Source organism: Anopheles moucheti, chromosome 2, assembly GCF_943734755.1.
Source record: "Anopheles moucheti chromosome 2, idAnoMoucSN_F20_07, whole genome shotgun sequence".
NCBI lineage: Eukaryota > Metazoa > Arthropoda > Insecta > Diptera > Culicidae > Anopheles > Anopheles moucheti.
In genome coordinates, this window is record NC_069140.1 from 51548305 (window position 1) to 51575781 (window position 27477).

General features: G+C 40.8%; 1 protein-coding gene across 1 annotated transcript; it reads left to right on the forward strand.

Moving 5' to 3' along the window:
• The first annotated feature begins 398 nt into the window (after window positions 1-398).
• Window positions 399-26382, forward strand: LOC128310258 (intraflagellar transport protein 56). The gene is made up of 5 exons (XM_053046860.1): window positions 399-490; window positions 3156-3196; window positions 19784-20115; window positions 24655-24795; window positions 24868-26382. Exons 1-5 carry the CDS (start codon window positions 399-401, stop codon window positions 26380-26382), a joined length of 2121 nt encoding a protein of 706 aa, XP_052902820.1.
• Window positions 26383-27477: the final 1095 nt, after the last annotated feature.

Sequence of the window (27477 nt, forward strand, 5' to 3'; positions counted from 1 at the left end):
TTATTAGAAACAGTTCTCTCTTCCATTGTGTAAATAAAAAAAACACTCTCACACACGTACGCACTTTACAAAATGACTTCTTATCACATTACACAGCATATGCGGAATGTAACCATCAACGACAGGTTAACGATCACTTTAAAACCATTCATTCAACCGTTGCACACGACCAGCGACACAGTTGTGGAGTGTGAAGCACAATTGGAAGAGGTTTGTTTTATGAGCGCAACATGAAGCGCGCCGTTAAATTATGCTTACGAATTACTGCTATTCTTCTCGTGCCATAAATTCACACCATACAACACACACACACACACACTCACACTGATTCACAATATAAAACTCACAATATATACGCACTTCGCCGTAGGAAGCAGGAACAGCACGATTGTTCGACCATGTTCGATACGGATGGTGGTTCCAGGAAGGGATGGTTGAACGTGTATGAAGATGGTCCGAAAAACTCGCTACCGATGGTGCAAGTTTTACGGTAGTGGGACGAAACTGGACATTAAGATACGCGGCTTATAGTTTTCACACCATTGGTAAGGGTGGGTAGAAGAGAAGAGAGAGAGAGAAAGACGAGGGAGTGACCTAAGGATCCTCCCGAGACTACAATGGTTTTGTAATGTTACGAGGTAACTAGGAACGATAAAACAGCATTCATATTTATATTCAACAACGATACTATTTGCACAAAACTTTTCAGCAGGAAACATTGGAGAAAAGGTAGCAAACATTTACACGCGATTGCACTAGGGGAAAAGACACTACACTCGCTACACACTACCGGGAAAATGTTGTACCGATACAGGGAACATGGAAGGCATATTTTGTTTAACACACTAGCGAACAGCATGTGTAGAGTAACACTATACAAACACACGGAATGCACTTTTTACACTGCCTTCCCGTTCGGTCGCGTTTCCCTGTTTGACTGGCGGATCCTTGCGAATCACTTCCGACCGTATCCATGGAAACGCCGACACTTGTGGTAGATGTGCACTGGCAATGTACAGCAAATCCGCACGAGTCGACAAAACTCCGCTCCGTACGGAGGTGCCGAATAAAATGGTCAATTCTTTACCACGGTCACGGAAGCACTGAAACTCAGCTGCGTTTGCAGACGACGCGCCAGACTGTTGTTTGCGTGCTCATGCTTCGCCCCGTTTGAATGGCGTATCGTTTGAAAACATGTCGGCACTCATTCGCTACTTCAGCGTGAGTTCCTGCCACGCATGCCGGTGAGAGAACTGGAAAGTTATTTAGCAGGCGCGTGGTGTTATTATGCTTTTCAAATGAAATTATTCTATTTTACACGGTTAATTAGGCTTGGTTGTTTTAAATTTGTTTGTTTTTAAGAAATTTAGGTTACGCTAGGTGCCTCAATTATGGCTGAGTTATATCATCGGAATAGAGGTTTTATAGCTTTAACACGTTCAGCGTCGTGTCAAAATCGTTCAAGGTGATTTCCATAAGGCATCTCCCAAATTTGTATGACGCGGCACTGAACGTGTTAAAAGATAATCAAAAATAATATTATGGGATGTTATATAGTCGCTTGAAGTTAGAATTTTAAAAACCCGGGAAAATTTGTTATTCAATTTTTTTATTGAAGTAATGTAATATTTAACAAATAATTATTTTAATCACTTTATAGTTATGCTACGCATGGTGTGTTGCATCCGACACCCTGGTCCCGTGTTGTGAAACGTGACTTCAGAGCATCAGCATGTTACCTGATGCTCTAGGAATGTCATCACGCAGCATGGTACCGTGGGAAAGGTGATCAACGGGAGCAACTCCTAGATGCAAAGCTAGCAGTCTTGTTTCGTCGAGCAACCGCAACGGATCGAAGCATACTTTATTTCAATATTAAATACACCGTTTTAGTTATATAAAATCTTTTTATAAAACTTTCTAATAAATTCTCTCTCAGAGGAGCTAACAACTAAAAACCGAAAATTAACAACACATAACTCTATACCAAATTTACATGTTTCACATCAAAATTTTAATCAAATCTCTCAACAAACATACAGCGAGGAGTTGAATGGCTTTCTATGAGCATACAAAATCAATCCCTTTAAGTAGTAGCTTCAACTTCACTCATCAAACTGCTCTGTTATTTGTTTTAAAATAAATAAATCGACTGTTCCAGCATCTTCCAATCGCAATAAACGTTTTACATTAAACAATTGCAATAAATTGATGCACACCTATACTGTAGTGTTAGTTACAAGTTACACTGTAGTGTTTTAGTTTAAGTTTACTATCTAGGTCTAAATTTTCCGAATAAATTTTATTTATTTGGACGTTAGGCCACTTAGGTCCGATGACCAATAACGGATTGTACATCTAAAAACAAAGGAAAATCCATGAAGTGGGTTTATTTTAACTTATAGTGCCTTTAAACATGCTGCATAAGAGCAACAGAAAACAATAAAACATATAATTATGAATGTACAATTATTAAACTAAAATATCTAATTTAACATATTTTAGCTAAGTTTATGGAAACATTGCTAGAACCGACAAAGGTTTTGATCTCGATTCAACGGTCTAGCTCCTCGTCAACTTTTATACGACTCAGTTCAATCTAAGATTGATCTTCTATTAGAGTTTTTAAAGTTAATTTAACTCAATGTGGATGTAATGTTTAGTTTCGGTTTATACTAATTATAATTATATTATCATTGCTGAATACTTCTAAAACATATGCATAAGCGTTTATTAAGTTATTGGATCAAAATTCCAGACAATAAGTGCCCCTTAGTGTGATACTTTCCGGGTAAGCCATGAGCTCCATTCCGTAGGACATCAAACAAATAAAATGTTAATTCAGGATTGCTTTCAGCACGTATAAATCAACTATTACACATATGCCCCCACCATCCTACTTAGGTAATCGGGCACGTGAATGTCTCTTATGAACGAATTAGCACCCGGTTCAGCATTTATTTTACAACCCACCCACCAAAACCAACTAGTGTGAGAAGCATTAAAATAATACACAATAATTAAGCTGCTTACGGTGCCTCGATTTCCGCGCTGCACAACACTCGCACTACCGTATTTCACCAATTCCAACAGCACTAAATTACGACATAAAGTATTAACCATAACTATCGCCTCTAATCTCCGTACCAAATCAGTACCGTGCACGATTCGTACACGGAAGCGTACGTGTGGAAAGGTACGTTGCCACCGATTTCATACTGTGCTTCCATAATGCACTCGACATAAACCAGATGATGATGCGCTTGATAATGATGATGACGGTAGTAATAAATTTTGCCCGAGCAGTAAAAGACTGTTGGCAGATAAATTTTCACCCACCGTTAGTAGTTTCAACCTCAAACTGCAAATTCTCCAAAGTGGGGATGATCCCGCTGGCTTTTAACAGGTGGTAATGGGAGCGTTTTAGCTTCTAAATCCGGTTACCGCTACGTTCCGGCCGATCCACTACAGATGGAAATCAAAATGGCCCAGTTCTGTCGGGTGCATTTGTTTGCGTCAAGCAGCATCAACTGGGTCAGCCTTGTTGAAAACGTATTCAAAAAAAAAAAAGGAACAATCTGGGTGCATCAGGGCGGATGAAAATATTTCACCCAACATTCTGTTCGGTGATTAATGGCGTGAATAAACCGTGCCGCGTGCCTTCCGGGACACATCTAATTTGTCGCATTTAATCATGATGATAAAAAAAAAAACAATCATCCTCTCTCTCTCTCTCGCTATCTATCGACCTCTAGCTTCAAAAACACACAGCTGCTCTCTTTCACGTTGGGGGCAAAGAAGGCTAAATGCCACCTGCTCAATGGGACGTTTGTTGATAATGAAACCATTTGTCGCACTCTGTTTGGCTTCCGACCGTTCAGGCTCATCGCATCGTGGTGTGGCTGTGCCTCCCAGAGGTATTTATATAAACGATTATAAACGATAATCGACGTGTGACGCTTGCTGCTGCCGTTAACCACCATCATCCAATTGGAACATAATTTGATGATAGTTTTTATTTTAATGATTTTGTTTCGCTTGTGGGGTTTGAATTTAATTAATAGGCTGTACTGATTACTCGCATCCCACCGATGGACAACAGCGGTGACAAATGGTTAGGGTCACTAACGGTTTCCCCAGTGCATTGTATGAAGAAGAATTTAATCATGTCTGAAAGCGATCAAAGCTTTTTAATCGTCAACAATCCCTAGAAGGGTGATAACTATAAGCTGTACCAAATAGTATCCCTAATCATCAAACATGAAAATTAGTTTTTTAACGCATCAACCTAAGACGGTCTAACTACTAAACTACATCCGTTCATAGATTCTTAAATTTGTTACCGTTCTTGCCGTGTGAAAATGATGCTACTATCGCTAAACTACCGGGCGCCTCCATCAAACTTGAATATGAAAGATTTTGTGTAAGGATGGTATACTCTCAGGCAGAAGTTAATAAACCAGATATCATTTACCATTCAATTTATCGGTTCTTGGATAGTGATAAAACTTCATGAGTAACAAAACCCTTTAAAATGAGCAATTTTTTTTTTGCTTATTTACATGACTCAATCAAACAATTTTAACAGTTTCAACGCTATTTCACTCCTTTATTCTTAATTACAACAATTCTTCTTAAAAAAAAAATACTTAAGAAATGGCAATTCTGGATTTGATTCGTACCGTTGCCAAAGTCTGGAGACTTTTGTTGCTTCCAGTGAACCACCAGGCGCTTCCATCGGATCAAATATGAAAAAGAATGAATGTATGTATGGATTGCATACTTTAAGGCGTTGAAAACATCCATCATTTTTTTCCTTTAGCCAGCTACGGAAATTAACGGTGATCCAAGATGCCTACTGTTATGCTTCTTAAGCAAAAGAAAAACAAATAAGAAAAATGAAATGACATCATTGTTCAGAATCTTTAGAATGTGTAGAATGTTCAAGTGATTTGAAATGCTCATTTTTGAAATCATTTTCTTTGTTGGTAGGAACAACTTCAAGAGGTCTAGGCTTAACACTATTACCGGGTTTCTCTGACTTTATTTTAACCCGTAGTTGGATAGTGTTTTCTGCGTACGTGGGATTGGTCCGGTTGGGACTTCAGATCGGTCTTGTCGTGTAAAGATCGGCGCCGCTACCATTGCACCACCAATTTAAACTACTAGTATTATTCATTTCTTTTTTTACAAATTCTGTCATACCTTCTTTTCATACTAGTACACACACACACACACACAAAGTTTCATTCAGCTCACTTTCATCGGAGTAGCTTCCTCATTGAAGATGCTTCCGAGAGCTGCGCCAGCGACATTACATTATAAATATGCATGAAGCAAAAAACCTTCATGATAAAAAAAAACGTAACATCACATACTTCCCCAATAAGAAATCCAGTTCGAACTGACTCTTGCGAAGCAGGTTGGCGATTTTCGCAAACTGTTTAGCGAGACACTGTTCCGCCCAGAAAATTCCGCAACACGTCGTCCCAACACGGACAAGCTTTCAGCTGCAATATCAGAAAATGGTCGCGAAAGTGGCGTTCGCCCACTTCTAATCTATTTCCACTTACGCGCTTCGCAGCACGATTCCCGTGCGTATCGTTGCGCGAAAGATGAAATATGGTTGAATATAAAAATTTGGTCTCAAATCATCACTTCCAGTGCACGCGGAAACACAGCTTGTCCCGACGTTCGGCGCATAACAACGAGAAGAGGTACACCGTCTGTCCTGACGGCGCCAGCCAAAGTAAAATCCGGGCGGTGTCGATCGTGTTCAACAAAACAGGAAGTTACACACGAACTGACTTCGGTATCATTCGAAATCAATGCTTTTCGTTAAATAACCGAGACAAAGGTATATTGAAATGTGTTGCATGGTAGTTGAGTTTTAGTTTTAAAGGCACATTAAAGACAATCATTTAACAACCATTCCGTTGTATTAAATTTGTTGCAAAATTAATGTTAATCTATTTCGATATCGATATTTTTATCACTTCCTCATAACGCAAACTGATTTAAAAAAATTTAAATCCATAAAGCATTGCTTGTTCCTGTCAATAAATAAAAGAAAAACCATACCGATTTCGTACGAACCGACACCGACCGACGGTATGAAAATAAAAGCATAAAAATGTTCAACCATGCGGTCGTCGTCTTGCGGTTGTGTCTGCAGACTCCTGACAAACCAGACAGATACACACACATACAGACACACGCATGCTGGGAATAACAGGGACACAGATCAGATGATTTCTTTTCGCCTTGGTAAAACGGTAAACCACCGACTGAAGCTCGGCACCGCAGCCGGAAACAAAGTGCTTTATTCAAGTTGCCAGTGACCGTAAGCATCGTGCTCGTATTATATCGTAATTTAAAGCTGTGCCCCACCCAACATGCATGAGTCCCGGGTGTATAAGTACCGGCGGTAATGCTATACACTACCGTGCTCAGTTGTTTGGATGGTGCTTTAGTTTGCTTTACGATCGTCAGACAAAGCTGCGTGTTTTGTTTTTTTTTTCACTTCCGCCTTTGCCTTTCTGATGCAGAGAAGCAAACGACCAGCATGAAGGCAAGACATGGTGGCAGCAGATGTGGCCAAAAACCTCACTAATGCCGAGAATTTCCACGAAAATGTGTCAAAAATTAATACCTGGGTAGAAAATGAAGCGAATTACGATGGAGCTGATTAATTCACTGAAAGAGATATCAAAACATAATTATCTCCTTGTGTGTTTGTTATACGATTATACGAGTATACGATTTGTGCGTGGGAGTGTTTGTGTACGAAAGTGTGGCCGTTTTTTTATATCACTAAAAATATTTACTATCCTTTCTTTATCAACATTAGAAACTTTATTATACAAGATACAATATAAATTGATTAATTATAATCTTTATTTTTGCTCAAAGTTATGGAAGAAATAAATATTGAAATGTGAGTTTAGTACCAGTATTTAATATTCATTTCAAACGTTTGTTGAATTAAAGACCAGCTTTCTATTTCCACGAGATTAAATAGTTGATTTAAATTTCTAAAGTGTTTCATCCACCAACACTCGCTGCATGCGAATCTCATCAAACTTTCACCCAGCACACATTGGTCAGCACACGCTGAAGAAATTTCAATTAAAATTTGCCACCCGTCCGTATGGTTGTAAAACAATTTCTAAAATTGACCAAAACCTACCACCTGTAAGTAACCGGTTAAGGAAAACTTCTTGCCTCGAACCTTTACCGTAATGAACCTGGCCGAAAATGGACCGTGCGGAGTAGCTTCAGCACCATGTTCACCGTTTTTACCAAGCGCGCCGTAACGGTAAAAGGTAAGTCAATGGTAAGCTTTTTTCTTTGCCTATTTAAAATTTCTTCGTTTTTTTCCTACTGGAATGCAGCAAAAATGTAATCGTTAGTCGTAAAAATTTAAATCCTCATACTACCTCATCTGCGTCGAGTTGGCACGAGTTTCCATTTAGCGTCAAATGTTTCTTTAAAGCCAATTTCACCGTTACCTAGGACTTGGGGCACTGTGCTGCAGTGAATGAGCTTTAAAATGCAGAAAGTTTTTAGTGTTCCAGATTTCTGATGGTTTTTGTTACTTCTTTACCATATCCCATCAACCGTCTGGAAAATGGCTTCTCCCGATCTGATACGGTGGCGATGTCCATGCAGTGAAGCTATGGGAAGGAAAAATGCAAACGAAGCGTTAAATTGATTCTTTTACATTCATGCCATTCTAGGGGTGGGAAATGTTATGGTGCATACATTAAGGGGCTGCTTACAAACATATCCAGACCGCCATGTGCGTTTATGTTTTGCTCGATCCTATGGATAGTTTTTTTTTTTTTTTTGATTCGCTACTGCAGCCTTACAATAATTGGCACAACAGCGTGCACAATAATTTTGAACTTGCCCGAATTACCATTCTTTACATGTTTTTAATCAACAGTGACAGTAAATGATTGTTTTCACATTTCTTTTCACACGCAAAACCCCGCAACGAGAGTAATGCAATTAACTTACCCCTTTATGGCTGATGGAATGGACCGTGATTTATTATGGGGTGTAAAATTATTACAACTACCACGCTGAGATGAATTTCGGTACAGCGGTTCGCGCATCCATGCCCAGTTCGCACCCATGACGCACCGTGATGGTATAAATTTAATTTGATTTTAATTCCAGATTGCAATTGCAAGTCACATATCTCTGCCCTTCTGCCTTTTGGAAACCCCTTACGTCACCGGTCATCGAAGGTTCTCACCACGGTACGGAAGATTGGAAGACCCTTTTGCAGCTGTGCCGATCAAATGCCGTCCCCCTCCCTGCGGTCAATAATCTGTCAAACACGCATACGGATCCGTTTAATTACATTATCACTGGCGGGCACCATCGAACGGAGCGACCATTTCAAACCCATCATACCCGATTACAACCGTGCCAAGGTATGGATTGCCGTTCCGTTTGGCAACACCATACCCATAAACCGTAAAGTTGGCCTTCCGTCGTTGTTCTTGTGTCGTAGTATTGTAGATTTCCGGTGCATGTTAACCTGGCTGCCACAGATAAGAGACCGTCAACCTTTGTGAATGGTCAGATAATTGACATCTGGTTCGGACGGAGACCTCAACAATGAACGCAGCATGATGTGTAAGAGTGTGGAATTTAAATATGGAAGCGGCATGCATTTCAAACGTAGCGTTGAAAAAAGGAATATACATCTGTCCTGCACCTTAATCGTCCTGAAGTAAAATCAATAAAACATCGAAATACATCGCACCAGAGCGGAAGTAAAACATCGCGTTGCTAGTGCATGGTTGCATGGTTGCACAACATCCATACAGCCCTTGCTATCTCCCTCTGACTTCTTTTTGGTTCCCGGCTTGGCAATAATGCTAGAAATGTCAAAGGAGGCCGAGAGAAGCCTACGAAGGTGTCTGGTGCGGATTGGAAGATCCGTCTCCAGAAATGTATTGATACAGGAGGAGAGTATATTGAAGTTTTGTAGGGGCTTGTACTTATTGGATCACTTTATTTAGACACTTGCTACTTTTGCGATGCCGTTGCCTAGCAGTTACGCCAAGGCGAAGAAGAAGTATTTTTGGGATGGGTTCAGTATAGGATCAACAGATTCAAATTCCGTGGATCTAAAGTACTGAATATTGATCGTGATCTTTAATTTTTTCGAGCAACTTGAAAGTTGAGTTTTGCAGGAATGGACGAAGAGGCGTCTTTGGATCCTCTGATGAGCTAAATACACTGTGTTATGATTCGTCTGTGTTGTGGGATTCCAGCTCCATCATTCCTTTATCCTTCATATTCCGTATAGTTGCGTTTGTAGCTTCATATAAAATAAAGTAAATTGTTGCAAAGGATACTTACAACTATTCTAACGCAGAATAGTCTGAAGCATAATTAAATAGTTTTAAAATATTGGATCAAGGAAATTATGTTTGAAAAACCGAATAAAACTAAAAGAACTTCAAACTGAACGTTTTACGTTGCTGGGCACTAATAGCAAATAGCTATATAATGCTCAGATTACTTCCTTCAGTGTTATTCCAATTAACTCAGCTTTTCAAACAATGCAACATTTGAAGGGTCTCAGGAAGGAATTGAGGAAAATCTCAATTTGAAAAGTAAATACCTACGAAAATCGTAGTGCTGCGCTTTTAAGATGCAAAAAAAAAGTCATCCCACCGTACTAAGCGTTCATTCCATTCTAGATTAAATTTATCATTCATGCCATTTCATCCACTCAGAATAATCCCATTCAAAACTTTGCCCCTGCAGGCAAACGTCGACCGGAAACTTTGGCCCAAACAGCACCATGGGCAGTGTGTCCTGAGCAGGCACAACGAGCGCAGAGTTGGTGGCTTGCAAAGAAAAAGAGGACTAAGAAAACATGACAGATTTCTGAAGGCTACAACATGAAACGGTTTAGCTAAAAATTGCCCACCGTGTGGCATGTTTATGAGGAAAGTTTTCGCGACAGCAAAAATCTCGTGACAGCGAAGAATTTTGCCAAAGAATGTGAATTTTGTTTTCCCGATACAGAATCAACTCGACTTAGAATCGCCTTTCCGTTGCCCCGAGGGGTTAAGGCTAATGTTCAATGAGGTGGTAAACCTATCGTTAATGCACCAGTACGGTCAGCAGTACACGATCGGGCGAGATTCGAATTTGAAAAGCGAAGCGTTTGTTTCAACAAACGAATGTGTCAGCCGAGTAGCTTGGTTGGTTCATTCGGATTGGCCTTGAGGTTAATGCACATCGATGTGCCACGTGCGATTCGGTTCCTTCAGTCTGTGGGACGATTGCCAATAGAATCGCAAACTGTGGGCGAGCAAGCAAAATTGGAATGGACAGCTTCTTGCTTCGTGCATCGAAACACTGGAACACTTGGTGGTTTAGTTACATGTTCCTGTCTTTATTGTATTGTAAGCTTTAGTTCTGCTTGACCGTAGCCTGGAACAGGACAATATTTTAAAACCCAATGGCAATCCTACTAGTAATCAAGCCAAGAGCCAATAATAACATTTTTACCAATAGTTTGAAAGAGTTTGCTAAATTATTTTATGAGCCGAATCAATTTTACTTTCTTTTTTTTTGGAGGTGACTACGCTATCTTGAAGAGTTTATTTTTTATTTAGGAAAATAGAACTACCCTTAGATAGCCCACCTGGTTCATCATTCTGTTCAAGTGATTCCACTTATTCTTTACCTCCGTCTAATGAGACATACTTGGAATATTGCCCCCCGTAGCGCACAAGTACTTCCATTTTCTCTCGTTCTCTCTATTAACAACGATGAATAGTTGTATTATCCAAACATTGAGGCACACACATTTTCTGTACTAGCTGGCATGGTTTCAGGCTTTCTCCCGTGGTGCACGATGTAGTAGTACCGTATAATAAACAATCGACGGTGAATCTTCATCTACTTGCCGGACGTACGTGTACCGAAATCAACCGAAACCAGTCTGACTCACACGACGCTTTGCAAAACTCAACGAACGCTCATCAACGTACCGAGCAAATGCTTTCACCAGTCGGAAGAAAAATGTACAGCGGAGCAAAAGGCAAACTGCTGGCCGCTTTATGGTTTGCCCCTGGTGGGTTCGTACGTTGGTCAATTTATGTAAATATCGTTCTCCATCCCGTTGCCCTGGCGTTGTTCTGGCCGAGACCGTGGCCGACGATGATGCGGACGATGACGTGCACTTAATCAATCACTTGGAGCGGTTCGGCTCTCATTATACCAGGGCAAAACACATTTCGACGTAATCAACATTACAACGCGTTTGCGCATTTTTGCATAAATGCACCAAATGGAAACGCTTCTCATTAAACTGCAACTGTTTAATGTAGCAAGTTGTTTGAATGATTAATGAGCAATCTATTTTCTATAAACAAATAAAAATGCTTAAAACAATAACAACATTTTAGGTTGTAGTGCAGAAAGCTATTCATGCGTATGAAGTTGAAACATTTTTTTGCTAAAGTAAGTAAAATCATGACGTTTTATACAATGCGTAACATAACTATACGATCGTTAATTATCGTAAAAATTGTATAATTGTGTCAAAATGAAAGTTAATCACTATTCGTTTAAATCTACTTCAGAGGGAAAAGCATTCTTCAAATGAATATCCCCCTTAACTGTCTTAATAATATTTTCATACGTGTTCAATGAGAAAGGTGAACGTAGAATTGTACGGTTGAAATCACTAAACAACTATCCCTATTGACACACCAATGTTTATTTATACTGTAAAGCACAACAAAACATGAATTTCGAGATTTACGCATCAAAAGATCGCATGTGGAAGCGACCTTTTTTAGGACAAATGTTAATAATGTAAACGCACTCCCAAAACCCACAGTCTACGTCTAATTATTTGGCTTATGATTTGTTGCAACAGAGCCTCCTGAGTTCGAAAACCCCCAGATTTCACCATGAATTGGACATTAAATTCCGATTGCTCCGTGAAGCAGGAAGACAATTGTGTACACTGTATCCCGTTGTCGTATAAAACATAGTTGGTCTGGACCATCGTGTAATAAATATTGCCTAATGAGATATACAGCCAGGCACAATATATTTCATCCCTGATTCCACCGTGCAGGCGTAAATCATAAACCACCGGGCGTCTCCATTGCGGAACGGTGCCGGACAGTTCCAGAACCTACCGAAAAGCTTCGTTCATCAGATTAATCTGTCGGAATGGTTAGTGTGTGACCTTCGGATACTTCGTTTTGTAACGCAGGGTGACAATCGAACGAAAGTGGTCGGTCGGAAGCTTGTGAAGAAATATCCAACATCGTTTCTCCCGTGGTTAAGGTTTGTACTCTCGAGGGAACGTCATTTTCTTCCTTAATATGTTGTCCTTGAACAAAACAAAATTTAACCGATAAACTGAAGAGCACCAAAGCGTTGGACAGCATTCTCAGACAAAGGGTCAGCATCGATTATGACCAATCGAATGTTCCAGTTTGACTCGCGGTTATGTTCTGTGGTTCCTTTATCATACCGGCGTGGGAATTATAGACCACAAATTACCCATTAGCCAGATTGTTTGTAAAATTGAGAATCTCATAAAGTTTCCATTGATTTATATGATCTACTACTTAAAGGATGATATCAGTTTAAACTTAATATGATGATAGTTTTAATCATATTAAATTTCGAATGCTTAGAATGTCTACATAATTATTCCACATTCAATTATACCACAAATCATCCTACAGACTTTTCTATCGTTTCAACGAATGACTTTAGCAGATCAGCACTTTTCAGTGCTTTTAGCATTCCTGTTACAGCTCTCGCAAAATCAAGTCCCGTGCCCGATTGTCAAGGGCAAAACATCGTTCCGATTGCAAACTAGTGTAACGAATATAATGGAACTTTTAATTGAATTTGACCATTTTCCGTACACCTCAACAATGTTTTAGCGCTGCCTTTTGCAAACCGATCGCTGTTTTCAAATTCCCCATTCGGTGGTCGGTATTTACTCGATTCCTTTATTTCAAAGCACAAAAGGGCGCGATGTATGGTTTCAACTCTTGGTGTTTTTGTTTCAGATTATGTAATAGACATTTTCCCGTTCAATTTACTTTCAATAATGTAAAAGCTGTTTAATAAGCAAGCAAATGAATATGGGAAAGGTTTGAATGCTTCATAAAAGCCGTTGAAACTAGATTCAATAACCAATAACAATACTTTAAAATGACTAGTATCGATATTTCAAATAGCTTTGTATTGTGTTCGTGAAGTGTTCCAACTGGAGTATCAAGAAACCATTTCCACAGAAACCAATAACAATTCCCCGGAACCAACAATGCAGTCAGGGCGGAATAATAATTCACCCATGCAATCTACCCGAACGGGGTTTGGGTTCCGTATGATCGGCGTGCAGTTTTGAGCAATTTCCCTCATCTTTGCTGCACCCTAGTTGTTGCATCATATATGAACTCTACGGCTGGCAGTGGGAATGAAACTGCAATCACAGTTTCGATTTCAGATTCTCCGCATGTACGAAGCCCGGAGAAATGATTTCAACGACCCAAATGAACTTTTATTGACTTTCATTCACACTTTCCGGCACGGGTTTCTTTATTCATCCCATTACTTCTTTACCGTGTGACCTTGTACGGTACCGTTCTAGTGGGCTAGCATCAGTCCACCATGTATCCGGCTTAAGCTGAAAAGTGAAGCACATGTTCGAAATAGAAGAATTTAAATCTATCAATTAGTATATCTTACTGAAAGCAATTTATGTGAACAAATTTCTCGAACAACAAAACCGTATTAATTGATTTGCATCTTCCATTAAATTCAACATTCCACCCTTTCAGTTATGTCGCATTAAGAAAATCTTACCTAAGGGAGTTTGTCCAACTCCCTTATATGACAGTTGCAGCATTAACCACAACCAGTACACAGTACACTGTAACCAACAAAGTAAAATATACCAGCACCAACGGCACTACCATTATGACATTCATTCCAACGTCCTTCAATGCTAAATGGTCATTCACACTAGAAAGGCTAGCAATTGCAAAACAGGTCTTGCGTCCGACTCGATTACATAAATCAACTGTTTGTCGTCGTTGACGAATGGTTGTTTAGAAAGTTACCGTTTGACGTAGGCCTTTGGTTGATTGTTTCGTATTATTGCACACTGGTTACACGGGGCTGGGTGTGGAAAAAAAACCATCTGGCAGGGCGGTGTAAATCACTGCGAAGTACACAATCATGCAATTCGTCTGCATTTCAAATGATTCCAGTGATTAATTTGCACTCGATCTCCACTGGACTCATGGTGCCCAGAAGTCAACAGCCATGACTTGGTGCGACGTACCAATTGTAATTTCATTCAGTTTTAATTGATTCGAAGCCGCTTTTGAATTAATTACATTCGAATTAAATTAACTGTCCGTTGTCGTCATCAAATGTTTCTTTATGAATAAATTTGCCTGGAAGCTATATAATTATTTCATCGTGTTTGTTGTTCATCCAAAATATATATATTATTGCTTCATTTGTTGACTGGGAAACCTGAAAATTTAGCTTGATTCTGGAATCAAAGGATGAATTCTGCAGGACAAAAAAAAATCCCCGACACGAACACTTTACTTTTAAATGCATTCACAATCGCATCTCCATACCGGAAACTACTTCTTTGTGATGTAAATGTGTTGTCATACGTTAGCAAATGCAGTAAATCTCTTCCCACTCGTTTTACAATTGTGTACTTTGAGAGGTTCAAAATAAATAAAATATAGTCAAACCCAACTCTAAATAAATCTTTCTCCGAATGCCGATTGCACAAGTCAGATTGGTGGTAGGAAAACCTTTAACAGTCCGCTACCATAGCAACAGAACGAAACGTTTGGTGAGGGTTATTAGCTAACATCCAGCTACCGTATTTACAATGACGATCAAACCAATTTACAGTCCCAGATCAATCATGGAATCCGACCACAATGCTAACAACCACGAACGGAAAGCCTTTATTTACATCATGGCCGGTGTTTATTACACAGTTTAATGGTAGGTCAGTCCACTCATTTTATGATCTTGTTGAACGGAGCTTAAAATATTTTCTCCAACGGAAAACTGTTTTTATTTTTTCATGGTTACATTAAATCTTGTTCGGTACTAGTTGTATTTTAAAATTAAAGCTATTTCTTCATTTTATACCGCCCAAAAACAATGCCGAAACGAGATTTTATAAATTCGCTTTACCGCACACTCACGACACTCTCTCATCTGCTCTCGGCACAGACACCGTGAGTGCCTGGAAAATGAGCTCCCCGGAACTCACGGTACGTAACACAAGCCGGCAGTTTAACAGTTTTCCCGCCGTTTTTTCAAAAGACCGGCACAAAAAAACCATCCCCAGACCAATGCTGTACGCGTTCGCGTCATCACAAACAAGCTTTAAAGGGTGTTTGTTTATATTACACGAGTCGGGGTGAATGTAATTCGATCGCACGGTAAATGAAGCGCCAGTAAACGCTAAGAATTATGGTTTGCTCACAAGTATTTCACGCGCATTTACCTATGATCAATGAGGTCGTTCGGTTTTTTTGAATTGTTTTTCACCAAAGCAATGGCGGCAGATGTTCGGAGGGAAATGTAGTGCCGTTGGTGGCGTTACGTCAATGTTTGAAGGGTAAAGTTTAAAACGATAACAGATCATAAATTGCCAACACCACTATCCATAAACATTGCCTCGCACCTTTCTGTCACTGCGAGGGACCGTGAAGCATTCAAAGTTCAACGTAACGCATCACGACCAAACTTCCACCAAGATGCGCAACCCAGTACGACCTATGACCTCGTTCCAGCGCTGTTTGTGCACTTTCTTGCCATTGCATAAAAAGGAACAATTGCTCAAGTGTTATTTTTATCACACATTCTTTTACATGGAGTGTGTTAACACTACACACATTTGGCACGGAGCAAGTACAATGCTGTTTATGCAATCGTCGATAAGATGAAGGATGCAATTGTTCGCATTTAGTAAACAATTACGATTTGCAAATTTGAATTGAAAGCAAATTCATTTAACCTTTTTCTTGTCAGTAGATTGCATCGAAATTTAAAATAAACAATCGACAATTAAATGTCGCTGGTTACTTTATAAAGAAAATCAGACATGCTTAATGTAAATGGCATACTTTCAGGGGAACAATATTTGATATTAAATATATTGCGTGCGTCCACATCCCAAGCTAACTTATTATTTTATTATTACCCCTACATTTCACATTCGTTGCACGGTAAAAAGTGGCTCAAAAATCAATTTAGCACACGTTCATTCCGATCAAAACATGTGTCTAAAACTTTCGTCACCCGGGCGCCACATTCTGGAACTTGCTCAATGCCTGCCGTCCAAAACTCAAAGGGGCAAAAGTTGGTCTCATCCGGTTGTGGGGTGCAGTTGCAAAATTTCCCGCAACAAGGGTTCAAACGCTTACGCTAAGTGTGTTCATTTCTATGAAATTGTTTGTTTGATGGTCCATAAAAACCGGCAAATATTACCACTTGCTCTTTTTAGGAAACGGCGATGGTGTAGAGAATATGTATGCACCATACGGATGTGCATATGTATGAAAATTGCTTACCTTTATGCAACTTGCAGAAAATTGAACGAAATGTCTCAGTGTTGATTTACGATCGATGATTGAAATGGTATGTTCCTTTCATCTGATTGAAAATAATTTAACACCGAGCAAAAACACTTCTGCCTAATACAAAATACAGCTCTTTTATATTATATAAAGTATTCTTCGTTGAATGTGATTGAGTTAAATAAATATTTGAATCTACGAATACTGAATATAATTTAAAGTTGCTAATAAGTTATATCATTTGACAGCCTGTGGACTATGTAAAAGAAACCTTCATTGCACAATACTTTTCCGCAATTCCATTAAGCTACTGCAACAATCTATTCCCTCATCCTTAAAAATTGATTTTTCGCCGGTGCATTTACGCACCATAAACGGCAACGTTCCATATTCTATCAACTTCACGCACCCAGGATTGATGTTGACCTGGATTATAGGCCCGTTGTCTATTTGCATTCCGAATCATCGGTGAAATAAAAAAAAATTGATCTGCATCAAAACATCCGCCACCAGCTGTGCAAAAAAAGAGGGTGTGGAAAACATTCCCAACGGAAAACCAAAAAAAAGTTTCTCCGAACACTTTGGGAGGCATAAACAATTAAAACAAAACAATCTTCCCCCTCTTGTCGCGTCGACTAATTGATGGTGAAACAGTGTGCATGCATGTGTGCGGAGTAAACATTTAATTTGTAACATCCCAATCTGGACGGGATCGCCAAAAGGGTGGGAATGCCAACATCCGGGGTATGTCAGAAAAAATAAAACGCAAGATCAAAACCTGCTGCTTGTGTGGGCATTCAAGGCTTATGGGGTGTGCATTTACATCGCCTATTAGTATCGTGAGCAGCATGGATGTGCATTAAAACCGTTCCACAACTGTCAGTGTCAGGACCGAAAACATGACCTCAACAACCTAAGCCTTGCTAGAGTCCTGACGACACAACACAGCAGCGCCTAAGCCGGACCCTATCTAGCAGCTGTTTCCGGTAGCGTTCGGTTGAATTACACTCACTATCATTTGGGATGGGAGTTCCACTGCCATCTACCGACGTAATGGTGTTAGCTTAAAAAGTTCCTCCAATTTTCCACCCACCAGCACCGTATGTGTGTGTGTGCCATAAACATTTTCCGTGCAATGATGGTCGGTGTAGCACACCCCGAATCGTTTACAAAATGCTACGGTTCCATGGAAAATTCGTCCAAACTCGGCCGGACAATCTCGGATCAATGAGGGTGAGCTTGCTGACTTTGTCCGTGAGACCCGTGTCGACGGGATCCAAAAATGAACTTCTCCAAATTTTTCCCAACACCAATCTATAAACCAACCCTTTGACTTCATGCTAGAACAGTTGTTGGGTTAGAATAGTTGAGATATTTGATGTCATGTCGAATCTGAAGCTCACTGGTATGCACCATGCACAAAGCCCGTAACAAAGCGACTAAGGCAGTGCCCCAAACTAATCCCCACCGTTTGAGGTGGAATTCGGTGTTGGGTGCGATGCAATCGGTCCAACTCCCTTTCCGGTAACCGGACATGAATGTGTGAAAATTATTCCACCGGATACATTACCGTCGCTTCGCAACGGTCCACTGAGGCTCATCACCGCCGTAGTCGACTCATCGTCGCTTTATAGGCACAGAAATTAAGTTCAATCCTGTTTACCAATAGCCACCTGTTTCGACGTAATGGTTATCCTTTGCTTTTGCCTTCCATAATGGTCATCGTATCCCACAAACAACGTTTAACGACTGTGTGTATCGTTTAAAGCGCATGCTTATGTCCATACCCGGACGTGTGATGGTCGTAAATGAAAAGAAGAATTGGATTATTTATCACAATACATTTTTTTCATACATGAACGTCCAATGTCGTGTGGGAAATATTGTTGTGTAACAATGTGACCCTGAACAATGAATTCTGAAGCAGAACAAATCCTACAAGCGTCGATACAGCCAAATCGTTCTAACGAAAAAAAATCCTACAAATGGTGACCTCTTACCGACTACTTCTGTTAATCCCATTCTATAATCCCTCATAAGCCAAAGATCTTATGTTGAGGATTGGCGATGGAAAACTCTTTCGCATGGTTGCCAATATGCACTATTTACGATGTACGATTTTTCGGTCCAACAGGCACGCTTCAAGTATCAGTTTAACGATTCATTTTTTTTTTGTTCGTGCTTTTTCAATCAACTGCCACTGCAATTAAATAAGCCATAATCGTGTTATGGTCCGTTAGAGCGATTACAATTAATCTGGTCGTGTGTGACAAATTTATCAAAAGTCAAACGAAAAAGGATTATCGATTCTCTTTGTCATGTCACATACAGGGTTTGGCAATAGATAGGATACGGCGTGCCCAACTTATGGAATCGCGCAAACGAATAAGACAAAGCGTACCATTGATAGGGAAACGCGAAACAGTTTATGGTATCGCGTGAAATAAATAGGGAATCGCGTGCACAATTTAGTGAATGCCAAATCGGCCGACCGGTATTGGAGCTGCGTATATATTACCCCGGTTGAAGAGTTGAAATTTAAAAACAAACATTTTAAATTAATGTTGCATGAAATATCGAATTTTGGAGGTAAAAAAAGGGATGTAAAATATTGTTTGATAACATTAGAGCATAAAATAATTGATTTTCACCGACAAACAACAACATTTAATAACATATACAACTAAAGCATTCAAAAATTTGAATTGGATCTTTCAAACATCGTATGTATACACAGGATTTCAAAACACGGGCATATGCTGTCGTTAGGTATAATTCACGGGTACTGAAAATATTTAATATTGGTCTAGCAAGCGAAGCGTCTAAAGTTAATCCAAGTGTGCAAAACAAGTACTTGTGTCCTGCGTTAAATTTTCTATTTAACACAAATCGTGCGTTCATTTTTGGTGTCGGTTAACATACTTGTAAAGGTACGTATTTGCGTACAGCGACTAAAAGATGCGAAATTTTAAAACGCTCTTGCATTATTGTGTGTTTCAGGCGCTAGGGTACAACAGGTATCATTTCCAACTCGCTTAATTGTTGTGACTAGCAAACTGCAAGCGGATAAAGTAAGTTAAAATACAGCTACGGACCGCAACAACCGAACTCTAACTTACATCGTTCTATTTACATCCTAACAGACATGAGCTCCAATCAAAGCTCTGAGCAAGTGCAAAATGCAGGCAGATCGGTTCAAACGCCCCGTCGACGAAAAACCACGAGCAACGAAGATAGAGAGCGTGTGGTAACGGCGTATGAGAACGGAGCAACGCATGCACATATTAGCCAAATGCTAAACATCAAACTGCAGACCGTTTATGGGATCATCAAAAAGTACCAAACAACATGGCAGATCGAAGCCAAGAAACGTGGTGGCAACAGGCAGAAAGTGTTGTCGCAGCAAGCTATAAGCGATGTTCGGAGTTGGATCGACGACGATTGTACGGTGACGCTGAAAACGCTCGCCGAAAAAGTATTGGAAGAACACGGGATACAAGTTTCGACTACTACCATCGCGAGGGAAATAAAAGGTTTCAATTACTCCTTGAAGATGATTAAGCTGATCCCAGAACGGCGCAACACTCTGCCAACAATAGAAGATCGCAAATTATATGCTAGGCAGTTTTACGAAATAGCTCGGGAAATTCCGGACAATGGCCTAATCTACCTGGACGAAGTGGGGTTCAACGTCAGCATGCGCACGCTTAAAGGACGATCAGCGAGAGGAGCGGCGGCCACCATCACCGTCCCACAGCTAAGAACTCGGAACATATCCATCATATGTGCCATGAATCGTTACGGCGTGCTGCATTACACCACACATACGCGGTCCGTGAATAGAGACCTTTTCGTACAGTTCATTGAAGAACTAAAGCACACACTGCGTTCGAAAGGTATCCACAGAACCTATCTTGTGATGGATAACGTGGCTTTCCATAAAACAACTACCGTAAGAACCGCCATCGGAAACGATGAAGACAAACCTCTATATTTACCACCCTACTCACCTTTTCTTAACCCTATCGAAAATCTTTTCAGTCAATGGAAAAACTTTGTGAGACGAAAAAGTCCTGAAAATGAGGAACAATTGATGGAAGCGATCAGGAATGGCTCCAACCTAATAAGCGCACAGGATTGCGATGGCTACATCTCGAACATGTGGCAATACATGTCCCGGTGTTTGAGAGGAGAAGAAATTTTAGATTAAGTTTTAGATAATTGTTTAGGTAGTAAGATGCTAGATTTAATGTGTAAATAATTTAGTTAGTAAACTGACGACTCTTTTAAAGAGACGAAATGTGTTGATTTTATACTTTAGGCTTGTAGTGTATCAGCTCATTCAGCCATGCGCATATCACAGTTGTGATGTTCATGTTGCTACGCTCTAGAAACAGCTTAACTCTTTTCAAGGAAAAATTGAAACCATTTATTTCCTTTGCAACGATGACATTACCTCTTCCTAACTAGTTAGTCATGGCCGTAACCATAATTTTACCTTACCATTAAATATTATTTTTAAAGAACCAACTTATCAAGAAGAACTGTGATATGCGCATGGCTGAATGAGCTGATACACTACAAGCCTAAAGTATAAAATCAACACATTTCGTCTCTTTAAAAGAGTCGTCAGTTTACTAACTAAATTATTTACACATTAAATCTAGCATCTTACTACCTAAACAATTATCTAAAACTTAATCTAAAATTTCTTCTCCTCTCAAACACCGGGACATGTATTGCCACATGTTCGAGATGTAGCCATCGCAATCCTGTGCGCTTATTAGGTTGGAGCCATTCCTGATCGCTTCCATCAATTGTTCCTCATTTTCAGGACTTTTTCGTCTCACAAAGTTTTTCCATTGACTGAAAAGATTTTCGATAGGGTTAAGAAAAGGTGAGTAGGGTGGTAAATATAGAGGTTTGTCTTCATCGTTTCCGATGGCGGTTCTTACGGTAGTTGTTTTATGGAAAGCCACGTTATCCATCACAAGATAGGTTCTGTGGATACCTTTCGAACGCAGTGTGTGCTTTAGTTCTTCAATGAACTGTACGAAAAGGTCTCTATTCACGGACCGCGTATGTGTGGTGTAATGCAGCACGCCGTAACGATTCATGGCACATATGATGGATATGTTCCGAGTTCTTAGCTGTGGGACGGTGATGGTGGCCGCCGCTCCTCTCGCTGATCGTCCTTTAAGCGTGCGCATGCTGACGTTGAACCCCACTTCGTCCAGGTAGATTAGGCCATTGTCCGGAATTTCCCGAGCTATTTCGTAAAACTGCCTAGCATATAATTTGCGATCTTCTATTGTTGGCAGAGTGTTGCGCCGTTCTGGGATCAGCTTAATCATCTTCAAGGAGTAATTGAAACCTTTTATTTCCCTCGCGATGGTAGCAGTCGAAACTTGTATCCCGTGTTCTTCCAATACTTTTTCGGCGAGCGTTTTCAGCGTCACCGTACAATCGTCGTCGATCCAACTCCGAACATCGCTTATAGCTTGCTGCGACAACACTTTCTGCCTGTTGCCACCACGTTTCTTGGCTTCGATCTGCCATGTTGTTTGGTACTTTTTGATGATCCCATAAACGGTCTGCAGTTTGATGTTTAGCATTTGGCTAATATGTGCATGCGTTGCTCCGTTCTCATACGCCGTTACCACACGCTCTCTATCTTCGTTGCTCGTGGTTTTTCGTCGACGGGGCGTTTGAACCGATCTGCCTGCATTTTGCACTTGCTCAGAGCTTTGATTGGAGCTCATGTCTGTTAGGATGTAAATAGAACGATGTAAGTTAGAGTTCGGTTGTTGCGGTCCGTAGCTGTATTTTAACTTACTTTATCCGCTTGCAGTTTGCTAGTCACAACAATTAAGCGAGTTGGAAATGATACCTGTTGTACCCTAGCGCCTGAAACACACAATAATGCAAGAGCGTTTTAAAATTTCGCATCTTTTAGTCGCTGTACGCAAATACGTACCTTTACAAGTATGTTAACCGACACCAAAAATGAACGCACGATTTGTGTTAAATAGAAAATTTAACGCAGGACACAAGTACTTGTTTTGCACACTTGGATTAACTTTAGACGCTTCGCTTGCTAGACCAATATTAAATATTTTCAGTACCCGTGAATTATACCTAACGACAGCATATGCCCGTGTTTTGAAATCCTGTGTATACATACGATGTTTGAAAGATCCAATTCAAATTTTTGAATGCTTTAGTTGTATATGTTATTAAATGTTGTTGTTTGTCGGTGAAAATCAATTATTTTATGCTCTAATGTTATCAAACAATATTTTACATCCCTTTTTTTACCTCCAAAATTCGATATTTCATGCAACATTAATTTAAAATGTTTGTTTTTAAATTTCAACTCTTCAACCGGGGTAATATATACGCAGCTCCAATACCGGTCGGCCGATTTGGCATTCACTAAATTGTGCACGCGATTCCCTATTTATTTCACGCGATACCATAAACTGTTTCGCGTTTCCCTATCAATGGTACGCTTTGTCTTATTCGTTTGCGCGATTCCATAAGTTGGGCACGCCGTATCCTATCTATTGCCAAACCCTGTAATGAAGATTGACTAACTTTTGGTTTTTTTGTCAGTGATAATTCTTCATCCCAACCATCGCTTCAATCTGGGTTTCGTCACGCACTGTATATCTGGTACGCCAAATAGCTCGTGGTTTATTATTTTTCAATGTCAATTGATTCTCTCCGCTAGGGTAATCTAACAATAGATTATCGGGCGAATTAGTGTGCATGTGTGCTTTGAATGATTTCCCCAGAATAATGCTGCGGATTTACCGAAATTTAACTGGTTAGGTTGTGTGTGCCAAAATGGCAGATCTACCTCAACTGCCTAGGGATCGTCAACGTCGCATGTTCGCCTGTTCTCTAAATTCCACGATCATCATCGGTTGTGGCATTGACTCTCTAAATAAAGTTTCCAATGATTAAGGACTATTTGTACGATTTACACACCGTTGAAGATGTTCGTCCGATGGTAGCCCTGTCCGATGCCTTTCGCTTAGTAGTTGTACGATGCAATCAAAAGTTAATTAAGCTCACTTTTTCAATGAACCCAACTTTATAGTTTCCGATTCCGATTCATAGCTAGAAACGTGCAGTAAAGAATTGAGCATAAGATGTGGTAGGATACATTGCAGAATCACAAGTTTGGAAAACCTGCTATATTAGACAATTCTTCAAATATATTTTTCTATAGAAAATACTTCTTAATCACAAATGTATTCAATCACCCTTGTTGCCTGATATAATGCCCACAAGCGGATAACCAATTCTACTTCAATCTCAGTTCCGACATATTGTGTGGTAAGTAACCCTGTAGACCAGGTTAAAAATTCCGTAGGATTTCTTTCGTTTCTGCGATTCCCTACGCAGGACTAATTGGATTTGATACAGAGCTACGGGTAAATAAAGTAAACGAAAAAGAGGACCAGCAATAGCAAGTTTGAAATTGTAGTGCCACTGAAGAAGAATATCTTTAGGGTATTCGATACAAAGATATTGAAAAAGAAGTGAAGGTGTTGATGCGATCGTCGAAAAGATCGGGTTAATTGATTGATTCCTGCACACTCGACCGAGGGAGTTTAAAAATAACTTCTGCGTTGAAAGGAGTTTGTAAGTGTTACAGGCACAGACCATGCTGCGGAAAGAGACACATGTGTCCAGTCCAGTCCAGATACTGCAGTCCAGTATTTGCTGTACAGGGTTTTCAGGATTCAATTTACAAACTTTGGTGAATTAGATCCAACGCCAAACTGCTAAACTTAGGACAATCCGAAGTGTATATGCACAAGGCGATATTAAACACGCTTGCGTCAACCAATGCTGCCGTAACCATAACAACGCGCTATTACAAACAAACAAAGAATACGCTGCCGGTCCGTCACAATATACGTAGCCACCAATATGGTAAGAAAATCTTATCTGGACATTGTGTTAATTGTTTAACTAATTTCAAGCAATCCTACCCTACTAGATACTTTCTCGTACAAAATCCGAATCGGCCAAAGGGAACCGTAATTCCGCCGGTTCCGGTACAGTGCGCACCGTTACCATCCCTTCATTCGAAGATTTCCTTCTCAAGCGGGATTACATCGGAGCGAAAACTGTCCTACAGGTACAACTCTTCATCTATTTCCCTGCATTCAGCGTGTGGTATTAATTGGTTTGTGTAAACAATCTCTCTTAGTGCTCCAAGGATTATGACGAAGTATCGGAACAGCTCAAGCAACTATGGACGGGATTTTGCGACTTTCACATCGGTGAGTACAAACGTGCCTTGCAGCTGTACGAAAAAATCTACGCAGCGGACGGTACACTGAACGATGTAGCGCTCAACATTTGTGTGTGCATGTTTTACCTTGGCATGTACGATGAGGCTCAGAAATTGGTGGAAGAACTACCGCAAAGTCCGCTCAAGATACGACTGCTGTTCCATCTCGCGCACAAACTGAGTGACGAGGATCGGTTAATGGAGCTGCACGGTTCGCTGCGCGATGTCGTTGAAGACCAGCTCAGCCTGGCCGGGATGCATTATCTTCGATCACACTACCAGGAAGCGATCGATATCTACAAACGGGTGCTGCTGGATAACAAGGATCTGCTGGCGCTGAACGTGTACGTTGCAATCTGTTACTACAAACTCGACTACTACGATATCTCTCAGGAGGTGCTCGATCTGTACCTCAACCAATTCCCCGACAGTACGATCGCCATCAATCTGAAGGCGTGCAATCGGTTCCGCCTGTTTAACGGAAGGGCAGCGGAACAGGAGATAAAACATCTCGTCGAAAGTGGTACTTTCGGGGCAGATTTAATCCGGCACAATCTCGTGGTGTTTCGGAATGGGGAAGGTGCGCTGCAGGTTTTGCCGCAGCTGATCGACATCGTACCGGAGGCTCGTCTGAACCTTGCCATCCACCATCTGCGTCGTGGTGAGATTCAAGAAGCGCACTATCTCATGAAGGAAGTACAACCGACGGTACCGCAGGAGTACATCCTGAAGGGTGTAGTACATGCCGCGCTCGGTCAGGAAACGGGCTCCAAGGAGCATCTGAAAAACGCCCAACAGTGTCTACATCTCGTCGGTGGGTCAGCGTCCGAGTGTGACACCATCCCCGGTCGGCAAAGCATGGCGTCCGCATTTTTCCTGTACGGACAGTTCGAGGAGGTGCTGGTGTACCTTAACTCGATCCGCAGCTACTTCGTAAACGACGACACGTTCAACTACAACTACGCACAAGCGAAGGCTGCTACCGGGTATTACAAAGAGGCGGAAGAGCTACTGCTCCAGATACACGACATCACCATCAAGACGGACAGTACGTTCTCGATGGTGTTGGCCAAATGTCACGTACATGCGGGCCATGCGGACCAAGCGTGGAATATCTTCCTCACGAAGGACTCGACGCCGGATGCGTTCGCGCTGCTGCAGCTGATTGCGAACGACAGCTATCGGGTCGGCGAGTTTTGGATTGCTGCGAAGGCGTTCGATACACTGGAGAAGCTGGATCCGAACCCGGAGTACTGGGAGGGTAAGCGCGGTGCGTGTGCCGGAGCCGTACAGGCCATTCTGGCAAAGCGTGGCAGTGGAGCACCGCCCGGCGGTGTGTCCGAGATCATATCCCTATTGCGAGATTCGACAAACGCCCAAGCGGAAGGGATGTTGCGTGTTATCCGACGGTTTGCAAGCAGCATTAAGTAGAAGACTTGCATTAACTGTATAAACCTATTAAAATATGGTCATTTGAATCACTTAAAGATACATATTTGCAGCAGAAATGTAACGAATGCGAATATGAGCGTAACTCGCACACCCTCAAAACCCATTAATGTTCAATTCGATCGATTTATATGCAAATAAAATGCCATCCGGATTCGGAAGGTGTAAATTTTAGACTTATAATCCCATTCACAAGGACAATGGCGCTATTCCGTTGACTCCATATGCGTTTCGGAGCTGTGGTTTATCTTCATTTTTATGAGTATTCGTGCGTATTTCACTTGGCATCAGTGCACTTTGCGGCCCTCAAATGAAGTGCACCGAGTCCTGCCCAATCGATGCCCGAGAAACTTTTTGCCGGTAGTAATTTTTCACTCCGCAGGGATGCACGGTGCCCCATTGAATGGCACTCTAGCAAAGTGTCAAAGTGCACAGATTTAAATTTTATCACGAAACACATCCCGTACTCGCTTCGCTACAACCTGTCCAGTTTGATCAGTGGTTTTTGGTGTTTTTTGGCTCTCGAACAGCAAAGTAAAATTAATTTAAACTTTCGCCTAATTAGCTTATCCTAAGTGAAATACGTGCACAGAGCTAAATGGGAAAATACGGTAGCGAATGTCTTACCTTTGGAGGTAGAATTTATCTGCAAAAATGTTTTATCTTCCCCACAAACCCACCCGTGATGAATAGTCCTCTTTTCGGTCACCATCATGCAGATTGTATTGCGATATTGCTTCAAGTTTATTGCGTTCTTATCATGATTCTTTTCAATTTTTGCTATGAATTGTTTGCTTCCAGGCCAAACGAAATTGTGCTGTTCAAGTTTGCTAATGCAATGGAAAGAATTATGGTAAATGGTGGGTATTATCTTCGAAACGGATGCCTGCTTCCAGCGTGTCAAAAAAGGTACCGAAGTTTTGCAAGAAAACCGAAGGAAAGAGAACGAGGAAGGAAGTAAAAGTCAAAATTTTGTAAAGAACCACAAGAGAGCACTCTTATAACAACCACACGACAAAAACCATCTGCCACCGGACGATGAATGGAGCAAACTTTTTCTCACAACCGATACACGGC